Raw genomic sequence first — 11,485 nt, 5'->3', positions numbered from 1 at the left:
CCAATCTCGATGGAGGCTCTCGTCTCAAAGCCACCAAAACCGCGAAAACCAGAGGGGAAAACACCCCTCTAACCAGGGGAGAAAGCCAAGGAATAAGGAGGGAAGCCCCTCCCCCCTCGTCTCTAGTGGCGTCAGAACACCGTCGTGGACATCTCCGCCGTCTCCATCACCATCACCAACAATTATTTCTCTTCTCATGGTGATGTGTGAGTAGTTCTCTCTCGGGGTTGAGAGTATGTACTAGTAGCTATGTGATCTATCTCCTCTTGGTCATGGAATTTTTTGTTGATGATTGTGATCAAGGGTTTTCTTAATACAATTGAATCACGTGATGTGTCCCCTTCAAACTATGTTTGTGGTGAATTGAATCTTTTGGTAATCATTGAGATTACATGATGCATGTCTAGCATAACTTTCAGAGACCTGTAATGATATTAGGGTAACTCTATGGATAATATGTTAGAATGATAAAGATCATACGATGATGTCCTAGTATAATTTCTGGAGCTCCCTGAGATGAGAATGAGGTGGCTCAATAGATTAAGATTAGCAAGATGGCTTCGAGGTGGTTGGCTATTTGCGTACCTAAGCGACCTCATCTACTTCGAGCCGACAAAAGAGGGAACTTTAGAGTGATTATTTACTGCCCTTTTTGAGGTCATATCCTATTGTTTAACTATGCTAATGGTGTTGAGAGTTGGCAGTAGTGAAAGTATGAACCCTAGGCCTTGTTTCCAAGAATTGAAATGCCATTTTTATTCACTTTGTTACTTGTTACCTTGCTGCTTGTATTTATTCATATTACAGAAAGCTATCTTTACCATCCATATACACATACTAGATCATTATGGCGCGCGTCGCTGCGCCCGTCTATTTTTACAAATAAATGATATGTACTTCTATAAGTATAGATGTGGAAAATGAAAGTTAAATAGGTCTGTAGCAAAAGAATATGTTGCATATTTTAAGCTTGGCTATTTCTTATTATCGATGTCACTGGATGCATTTCTATAGTAGTAAGAAAAATATATTGAAATAGACTTGGCAAGCATGCATTCCATCAATCCACAAACCACACCAAATGCTTCTTCATGAGATTTTATTTCCGCAAGGACACACACATTTTCAGGAAAAGAGATCCATTGCAACCTTTTCATGACTTGTGACAAGGAATGACTAAATTTCGTGACAAATTATGCACAGAAATAACATGAACAACTGTAAGGCTTTTTATTACCTTTTGTGACCATGCTGCATCCTGGTCCTCGTCCTTCATCCTTTCCTCTAATCTTGAAGAGTGGTGACAGCAACGCACCAATGGTTTGCCCAAGGCATGAAAGCGCATGGGTGGTTAAGTCAGAAGTTAAACAAAATAGCTTATGATGAAGCACTACCTATTATGATCTTGCAAGTGCAGACGAAGCAATACATACATAGGTAGTCAAATTATAACTGCATCAATTAGAGTATAATCGTATCTAATTTTTAAATAGATGCAAGGCTTCAGTTTTGGTTACCCAAACTGAAATATTTAACTATACTGAATAATAAAACAAGCATACTTTAAAAAATGCTCCAAGATTTACTGCATGAAGCTGTCATTGCCCAACGTTAAAAAATAAGTTGTACCCATACATCTTCAAACAGTTTTTCTCCTTTAAAAATGCGATGATACACATTAGATGGGAGCAGTGAGCAGCTATATCCAAGCCACGACAAGAAAGAATCATCACACATCCATGGTGAAAACGGTAGAAGGTAATCTTCTTTCAATATAGCTGCATCGGCTGAGGGAACCACAAAAAAAAAACACGGAACGAACTCACGATTTATGAGTTAGGATTTGGACAAAACAGAGCGAAGAGAAGGACAGGCATCTAGAACCGAACGATATATAAGAAATCAACCGCATTATTGCCTCCATATCCTTCTCGCGTTGCTGATGCTGCCCCTCACGGCGTTGTAGCGGGGGAGAAAAACGGGTGGATGGCTACGGTTAGGACCTGGCCGCGGCGGCCCACCCATGGTTCGCCTGAGGAGACATGGTCAGAGGGGAATGATGGGGGCGGTGGCGGTGACGGCGGCAGCGGCGAGACGGAGGTTCGTGGATGAGCGAAGCAGAGAGATATGGGAATGAAGCGACCCCCTTCGCGCAGCCGCCGCCGAGACGAACAGACTCGTGGGGATTGGAATTGATTGGGGATAGTTTTTTTTCCTGAGAGAGATAACGAAATCACTAATTAAGGGCCTGTACAATGATGTTATCTTAGAAATGCCACGTAGAATAAATGATGAGATGAAGAAGAGAGAACTCATAAGAGAAGGCTTGTCTTCTTTTATTTAAGATAAGACAAGAGATGATCTCGTAGCATAATATGTCTCACCATATTTTTAGGAATTGCTAGTTATTGAAGATAAGACTAAGAAATGATCCATTGTAGACATTTTTTTTGTCATCTCTAAAAAACATGCAAAACTTAAGATAAGACTATCTTATCAACCATTGTACATGCCCTAAGGAGTACTCGTTGCAAAGAACACTCCACTTTCCCAGGTTGCGACGGCCTGGGAGTTTTCTCTTTTTTCATAGATCCGTTTATTCAAAATGTTTTATCTTTTAAACCGTGCGTCCAAATCTCGAAACGTTTTCATCATTGGATTCCTCGCGTTGAGATCTTCAAAACTAGATCCTATGTTGATAGGTTTTGACAAACTTTTTTTTCATGAAAAAACCGGACGAAAAAAACCGGGCAAAAAAACCAAACCGGGAGCACGGTTTTTTTCCTTTCCCAAAGAGGCACGCCCGTGCCTCTCGCGAAATCACACTCGTGCCTCTTGTGGAAGCAAAACCGTGACTCTCGTGGAAGAAAAAAACCAGAAAACACGTTTTTTCGTTTCCGAGAGGCACGACTGTGACTCTCGTGAAAGCACAACCGTGCCTCTCGCGAATGAAAAGAAAAACAGAAAACGCGTATTTTTTCCCTTTCTGAGAGGCACGGCCATGCCTCTCACGAAAGCACAACCATGCCTCTCGCAGAAGAAAAATCGTGACTCTCGTGAAAGAAAAAAAACAGAAAACGCGTTTTGCTTTTCCCTTTTCGAGAGGCACGGCCGTGACTCTCGCGAAAGCACAACCGTGCCTCTCACGGAAGCAAAATCGTGACTCTCACGAAAGGAAAAAAAACAAAAAACGTGTTTCTTTTTTTGTTTCCGAAAGGCACGGCCGTGACTCTCGCTAAAGCACAACCGTGTCTCTTGCGAAAAAAACCGTGACTTTCGCGAAAGAAAGAAAAAACGCGTTTTTTCATGAAAAATCAATTTTTTATCGAAAAACTAAGGAATACCGGGAGAAAACCAAAACGTCGAAAACCCCGGGGAAAAACCGTTTAAAAAGCCGAAAACGCGTGCAAAAAAATAAAAAAAATCCGGAGGGAGCGTCCAGAGCGCGACACGTGGCGAATGGATGAGAGCGCGCCAAATGGCGCTGATCGTTGCGAAGCTCCCGAAGGAGCGCTCGTTAACTAGTTGCTCCCGAAAGATAAACGATTCGGGAGTTTGCTGTTATTGGGCCTATGGGCGCCTTTGACTGTCGGGCCCGATTAAGGAGATAACTCCCAGGTCGGCCTGCGGAGCAGCTGCCCAGTTATCGTGGGCCGAGCAGGTCACGCGATTTGAGAGGTTAAGAAACGAGCACATGCAAGCGGTGAAACGACCCAGAGATCTGAACCGTGGATAAGTGTGATCGGACGGCCAAGAACTTCAAATCGTTGTGGGGAGCTGTAGCTCGCCCCCTTTTACTGTTTCTTAATATCATCATCTCTTCGATGAACAAGTGCTCCTATACAACTAACAGTTGTATTAGGCTTGTGGGGGACATAAGAAACTACTTGTATTTGATTACAGTGTTCTTCGAGAGGATCACTCTCAACGTACACCTTCCGGGGATTGATAAATCTTAGGTCATTCATTTGAGAAAAAATTGCTGTTGTCCTAAAATCATTAGTGCTTGGAGGCCCAATAGAGTACATGAATAGAAGTGCATAAGTAGACATCAGTAGACAATTTTCCAGCCACCGTAAGAACATTAGAAGAATGCTACTACCTGAATTCACTAGTGCACAAGATGCTAGCTAATCCGAATAAAATAAAAAGTCCAGCAGCGAAACGAGCACAGCCCACGTCTAATTGCCCAGATTGCAGCCCATAACCAAAACACGCAGTGCCCAGCCCACGCCTGCCCCCATTTTTACCGATCGCCGCAGCCTGTTGCCCTGTTCGCTTCGCCCCTTCCCCCGCTCGCCTGCCGCCGTGCCAGTGCCCTAGTACGCGACTCATCACCGACCAGGGCGCCTCCTCGCCGCCTGCCGATTCCTTCCCATCTGCGGGCCGCCGCCTGTCCCGTTTCCCTGCTCCACACATCTACATCACACACACGGTCGGTCGATCGTCTGATGAGAAGATTTCTTGATCCATTTGCACTACTAGACTTGTTCCGCTGAGCTGTTTTTCTCCATGCGAGTATCCGAGCAGGGCTAGCAGACCGCAGGTTGGTTGGGCGGTGGGGCGATTCCAGAAACCCATCATGCCTGGCACTTCACGGCCACCAGGTAATTTCATCGTCTTGTTCTTTGAATTTGAAGCTTCATAATACTCTCAAATGGTTGGGTATTTAGTTAGTTCTTTATGTACAGATAGTAGTTCAGAATCAGTACAAATTGTAGTCTCGGTCTTCCATAAAGAAATACACTCTGTTTTTTAGAACCAATGCAAGTACGACTAAGGCAACGTAATTCAGTTGTTGGGCATTGGCTATTCTTTGCTTTCACAGCTCACACGGCCAAGACGAATGGGCTGTTCCACTGACATCTGTGCAAGACATTATTGAGGTAACCCTTGAGCTACGTACATGATACAGTAGCATATTATTGCCCATTTGCTCTGTATGGCATAAAAACAATTTCAAAGGCTTCACTGTTTTTGCTAACCTGTCTTTCTCACTTGCAGCGGTTCGTGAGATTCTGTCAAGGAAAACTTGAAAGCAGCCTATGGTCTGAGCTATGCGGTCTTCAACCCGCCGATACGAAGATAGTTGACGATCAGGTGGTGAACATCAACTTGAAGGGTTTCCTTACCATCAACAGCCAACCTGCTGTAAATGGAGAGAAATATGATTCTCCTAGTGTTGGTACGTTAAATCTACTTGTCTGTATGCTTGGTCTTCTCCTGGTACTACTGGGAGAGGTTTAAGTACAGGACTGTATTTTCAGACATAAAACCCTTTACCTATTGTACTACTTAAAATGCCACTAGTCCATGCATCAGCAAGTCTAGTCTCTGAATTTCTGATGCGAAAGTTGTTCAATTGTTTATGGATTCAACGCAGTGAAACCGATGCTCATTTGACGTGCAAAAATACAAGCCAATGCAGTGTGTTTGATACTCCCTCCGTCCGAAAAATCTTGTCCCAAGCTTGTCTCTCAAATGGATGTATCTAGCACTAATTTCGTTCTAGATACATCCATTTGAGAAACAAACTTTTTCGGACAGAGTGAGTATGCACTAATAATTTGCAGTCACACAGCACGAACCAGTATCTCAGCACATTATAGAGCTATGTCTATTTCGGTTATCAGCATACAAGCTAGTGCTACTCATATCAAACAGTCGCAAAGAACATGCCTCGCCGGACTCTAATAATCAAGTCTCTTCCGTGTGATAGCATTTTCCTTTTTCATCCATGTTTCAGTAATTTTTCTATAGCTCTGTGTGGTGTGTGCCTTAGTAAACCTGCTTTATTGTCTGCTCTGTTCTGCAGGATGGGGCGGCCCAGGAGGCTACGTTTACCAGAAGGCCTACGTGGAATTCTTCTGCACGAAGGAGAAGCCGGACCAACTCATCGAGAAGAGCAACGTGTTCCCTTCCCTCACGTACATCGCCGTGAACAAGGAAGGCGAGTCGTTCTCGAACATCCCTCCGAACGCTGTGAACGCTGTCACATGGGGAGTGTTCCCTGGCAAGGAGATCACCGAGGACAGCGTTGACCCGGCGAGCTTCATGGTCTGGAAAGATGAAGCGTTTGAGATCTGGTCCAAGGGATGGGCCTGCCACTTCCCTGAGGGCGACCCATCCAGGGAGTTGCTAGAGCAGGTACTTTCAGATCGCTCGTCGTTCTTTATTTGCGCTAGTAACAGGCTCAGAGAGACCTTTTGTGCAGATAAATGCTTTGCTTCTACTCCCGATATCTGAGTTATTTACCCAAAACCACTACACTTGGGGCTAGGGTAACCGGTCGGTACCACATTTAAGCCATGTCACAAAAAACCACCAACTCTGGGACTAATCGGTACCACGGAGCACTGACTAGTCGTTTTAGCCGCGGAAACAGCGAAACCGACAGGTCGGGCCCACCTGTCGGGTCGACGTGGCGCGGGCTGACGGACGCCGTTAGACGGAGGGGGACGGCCGTTTCCGCGACCGTGTATTAGGTCACGCCCCTGCCGTTTCGTCCTCCAATCCCCGATTCAGTTTCCCTCCCGCGCGTTCCTCCTGCTCTGCTCATGGCGACCAGCTCCGGCGGCGGCTATGGCGGAGAAGGTCTCGACGGCTCCGGCGGCGGTGGTCATTCTTCCGGTGGCCGCCGCCCGCAATGCGACCCCGTTGGCAACTTGGGCCCCAACCCCGATGGCGATTCGCACTCGACGGCGGATTGGGGAAAAGCTGTCCTGCCGCCACCGTCGCAGCATGCGGAGGAGGCAGAGAAGGATGTTGCGGATGCGGAGAAGGCGTCGGCGGCGGCTGATTCGTTGGGGGAGGAAGTACCCCCCGGGCATCCATCTCCACCCAGGTAAATCTCAGTGCAAAAACCTAGGGTTAGGGTTCTAGCAATACTGCTTAGTTAGAGTACTCAGTTAGTTAGGATGCCTAGGGTTACTTCTAGCAATACTGCTTCGTTGGGGGAGGAAGCTCCTATGCCTAGATGAAGTTTTTTCGTTGTTTTTTTCTGAATTACTAAATGTATCATAGTTTATTCTGCATTTGTTAGCTCTTGTGGCATAGATCTTATTGCTGTTACTTTGTTTTATATGTGAATATGTCATAGTTTTTATTGTGGCACTCAAAATGTCATGGTCATGAATTTGATTTGTGTTCTGTAGGCTTGAAAATGTTACTAAAAATGTCATGGTCATTAATATGTTTTGTGTTTTGTAGGCCTGAGGAGCCATGGTCATTATATTTTCAGTTTCCTTCTAAAGATGCTACCAAAAATATGCCCTTGTGAAGATGTATGAGAGAGACATCACTTATGGCAGTTTGCTTAGTGTGATGGTCAGAAATGGGTATGGAAGTGATGACAGTATTTGCTACTTGAGGAAGGATTGCACAGGGCTGCAAGGGATTACTTTCGTCAGAAACAACACCGAAGTGGATGAGATGATAAAGCAGTTTAAAAACAGTCAGACACTGTGTTTGTATGTTAAAGAGGGGAAATTAGATATAATGCAAACACCAGTTAACAAAAGTGCAGAAGATGAAGAAGTGGACCCAGATGAAACAATTGAAGATTTAACAGTGGACCCACCAGTTGTATTTGCTGTTAATGAGTCAGGTGTTGTGCACAAAACAAACACTGATCATGTTGGCTCATCATATTTTCTTGGTACACAAGAAAGTGTGAACTATATGCCAATAAAATCAGTTCCTCCACCATGCCAGTTACTGCTTGGGACGCACGATCACCCAATTGAGCCAGAGATGGTAGATGCAGATGAGGAAAATAATGCATTGCAGCAGGTTAACACTCAAGTTAGTGTTAATTATGCAGATTTCCAGTTTGATACAGATGAGGAAGAGTATGCAGGAAATGAGGACACATCTGATGAAGATGATGACTCAGTATTTGATGAAGACTTTGTAGCTCATGAAGACCTCTCAGATGCAGATTCAGATTCCATGGACTATGAAGAAGAAGATAATGTAGCTAGAGAAGAAGAACAGAGGAGGAAAGTGGGCAGTGATCTGAAAGACACAATTGCTGACATTAAGAGGAAGAGAGCTCAATACATGAGTAGTACACACTGTGAAGGAGACACAGACCCTGAAGATTTATATGACATAGACTTGGAGGAAGAGGATGATGACTGTCAAGAGATAGCAGTTCCTGAGCCTGTTCAGAAGAAGATAAGGAGGCCTGGGCCTACTAGTAGGTCCCACTCTAGTGCTAACAGAAGCATGAATGAGGACTGGTATCCATCTTCAGAAGAGGATGATACAGGCTTTGAAGCTGATGATGATGGCAATGAACCTATGTCTTTTATAATCTCCTCTGGTAGAAAGAGCAGAGCTAAGAAAAGACCACCTAGGGTCTGGTATGATGAGGGCAGACTGCATCCAGAGCAGCAATTCCAGCTTAGGCTTTGTTTCAGAGATGTGTACCAGTTTAGAGAGGCTCTTGTGAATTTGCATGTGAAACAACTTAGAAGATACAAATATCACAGAAACTGCAGTGATAGGGTAATAGTGTGTTGTGATGGAGAGGGCTGTCAGTTCCACATGGTTGCAACAAAGATCAGTAATGAGCCCACTTTCTGCATTAAGAAGATGGTATTGGAGCACACCTGTCCCACCCAATCTGACAAGACAAGGGTCAGCTCCAAGTAGCTTGGCAACAAAATGCTTGAAACTATTAGATCAGACCCCAACACTACTATACCTGCTATAGTTGACAAGGTAAAGAGGCAGTTTGGTGTTGAGGTGCCCAAGATGATGGCATGGAGAGCAAAAAGGAAAGCAAAGGAGATTGTGCTTGGAGATCACAAGAGGCAATACAAGAGGCTGAGAGATTTTTTGGAGACTGTGAAGGCTACAAATCCTGGATCAAGATGCATTGTCAGTACTGTGAGTGGAAAAACAAGAGAAAACCCAACTGCAGGACCAAGGTTTCATGGTCTTTTTTTCTGTTTGAATGCATCTGTTGAGGGATTTTTGAATGGATGCAGGCCATTCATAGGCCTAGATGGTTGTTTCATTAAGTTAACTAGTGGGGCACAAATACTAGCTGCTACTGGAAGGGATGCAAACAACAATATGTACCCCATAGCATTTGGAGTGGTTGGAGTTGAAGACACACCAAATTGGTCATGGTTTTTGACTCAACTCAAATATGCCCTAGGAGGGACTGAAGAGGGAAAATTTGGGAAGTACACATTCATGTCTGATAGACAGAAGGTGAGTTTATCTACATCGTCACTTGTCCCTAAAATAGTACTCTAATTAGTTCATTAATTTGTTTAATTAGTTATGCATTTAGTGTATTTAGTCTAATTAGTTCTGCATTTAGTGTATTTAGTTCATTAATTTGTTGAACACTTACCCTAGTTGGCATGTGTATAGTGGTCAAGGTAGCCTAGGGTGACCCTTATGGGCCACCATAGCCCAACCAACCTCCCACCTACCCTAGTTGGCATGTGTCGAGTGGTAACGCATCTTGTCGACACTTCGATCAAGGTAGCCTAGGGTGACCCTTATGGGCCACCATAGCCCAACCAACCTCCCATCTACCCTAGTTGGCATGTGTCGAGTGGTAACGCATCTTGTCGATACTTTGGTCAAGATAGCCTAGGGTGACCCTTATGGGCCACCATAGCCCAACCAACCTCCCACCTACCCTAGTTGGCATGTGTCGAGTGGTAACGCATCTTGTCGATACTAAATTGAATTAAATTAATGTAATATTAAATCAATATGATATTACTACAACAATTAAATTGAATTAAAATTTGTTTTGATAATTTATTTCATTTTAACAAATTCAAAATCCTTTGCAGGGTCTGTTGAATGCAGTCATAGCAGTCTTTCCCAACTGCCCTCATAGGTACTGCTTGAGGCACATTTATGCCAACTTTCAGAAAGCAGGATTCAGAGGAGAAGACTTGAAGAAATGCATGGATGCAGCTGCATATGCTTACACTGAACATGACTTTCAGTTGGCAATGGAGAGCATGAAGGCTGAGTGCAAGGCTGCTTGGGAGTGGATGTCAAGGATTCCTCCAAAAGCTTGGTCAAGACATGCAATGGATACTAACTGCAAAACTGATCTGGTTGTTAATAACTTAAGTGAAGTTTTTAATAAGTACATACTTGATGTAAGGAACAAGCCAATTGTCACCATGATCAGTGGGAACAAGGACAAACTTCTGGTAAGGTATCAGCAAAAGAGAGAGGGTGGACTAGTTTCAAGATGGGAAATTGCACCAACTTATGCTGAGAGGTTAGAGATGAACAAGAGATATGCAAGGGACTGCAAATCATTGATAGCTGGACCAGGTCTTTTCCAAGTGAGTAGTGGGGATAAGACCTACTCTGTTGACACTAATCTGAAAACATGTGGTTGTAAGAAGTGGGACATCTCTGGAATTCCTTGCAACCATGGTTGTTCTGCCATCTACAGGTCCAAACAACTACCAAAGGACCATGTAAATATTTTCTTCAAAAAGGCTATGTACTTGGAGTCATACAAGCCTATCATTTACCCAGTTCCTGGTCCTGATTGTTGGGTGAAAACTGCAACTCCTGACATTGACCCACCTCAGTTCAAAGAAGACAAGAAGGGACCAGCAGAAGAGAAAAGGAAGAAAGGCAGGTTTGATCCTCCTCAAGCAAAGCAGACATCAAGAATGGCTACAATAACTTGTAGTAACTGCAAGTTGCAGGGCCACAAATACACAAGTTGTGCAAAGCCATTGAGGCCATATCTGCAAATCAGGAAGAACAAACACATGGTATGTTATTTTTGACTTCCTTCTCTATCTCATCACTCATTAAGTATCACTGAAATTTATCCAACAAAAATAATTGCAGGAAAACAGGACAGCCCCTGCATGGCAGCAAGGGGGAAGCTCAACATCTGGTACAACAACTCCTAGGGGTGCAAGCTCTACATCTGCTTCAAGGGGATCTGCTGCTGCTGCTGCTGCTTCAAGGGGCAAATCTGCTAGAGCTGCTGCTACATCTGCTAGAGCTGCTGGTTCATCTGCTAGAGCTGCAAATTCTTCTCCTTCTGGTGTTGGTACTGCTGCTGCAAGGAGAGGTGCAAAAACAGGTGCAAGAAGCTTCAATCCTCCAAGAACTACTGCAGAAGCTTCAACTAGCCAGCCAACAGGAAATAGGCCGAAAAGGGCAAGATACATGAGCAAAATGATGGAGGGGTACTTCTATGCCAGTGGGAACTACTGAGAGTTCTTGTTTGACTATGTATCCAAGTGCATGTGTGCTCCATCAGGCACTAGAGCACTTTACCTATGCCAACACTAAATTTGAACTTATGTAATGCTGTGTCGAACCTATGTGTGCCACTATGAACTACTGTTGTGTAATGTTATGCTAAACCTATGTATGGATCTTGGTTTTATACCATGAGGAACTACTATCTATTATTCTTGTGTACTACTATGTTGGCTTGCTTCAATCATCATGTACATATCTACAA

The 11,485-nt window shown here is 44.1% G+C and overlaps 1 protein-coding gene and 1 pseudogene across 1 annotated transcript; both read left to right on the top strand.

Annotated features, from left to right (window-relative positions):
- Positions 1-1,986: 1,986 nt before the first annotated feature.
- Positions 1,987-6,246, top strand: LOC123101710 (probable methylenetetrahydrofolate reductase). The gene is made up of 5 exons (XM_044523040.1): positions 1,987-2,100; positions 4,537-4,607; positions 4,829-4,886; positions 5,005-5,185; positions 5,816-6,246. The coding sequence occupies exons 1-5, from the start codon at positions 1,987-1,989 to the stop codon at positions 6,244-6,246; spliced, it is 855 nt and encodes a 284-aa protein (XP_044378975.1).
- A 969-nt stretch (positions 6,247-7,215) lies between these two features.
- Positions 7,216-11,232, top strand: LOC123101709 (uncharacterized; annotated as a pseudogene).
- Positions 11,233-11,485: the final 253 nt, after the last annotated feature.

The sequence above is a fragment of the Triticum aestivum genome, chromosome 5A, assembly GCF_018294505.1.
Source record: "Triticum aestivum cultivar Chinese Spring chromosome 5A, IWGSC CS RefSeq v2.1, whole genome shotgun sequence".
Taxonomy (NCBI): Eukaryota; Viridiplantae; Streptophyta; class Magnoliopsida; order Poales; family Poaceae; genus Triticum; species Triticum aestivum.
Note: the sequence above shows the minus strand (reverse complement) of the source record. Positions and strands in the feature narration are given on the sequence as shown.

Bases quoted from the DNA above. Each gene is read 5' to 3' on its own strand.
- LOC123101710 (XM_044523040.1), top strand. From the start codon at position 1,987: ATGGCTACGGTTAGGACCTGGCCGCGGCGGCCCACCCATGGTTCGCCT. The intron at 2,101-4,536 runs GTTCGTGGATGA...GAGCAGGGCTAG, and splicing joins GCGGCAGCGGCGAGACGGAG to CAGACCGCAGGTTGGTTGGG. The intron at 5,186-5,815 runs GTACGTTAAATC...TCTGTTCTGCAG, and splicing joins ATATGATTCTCCTAGTGTTG to GATGGGGCGGCCCAGGAGGC.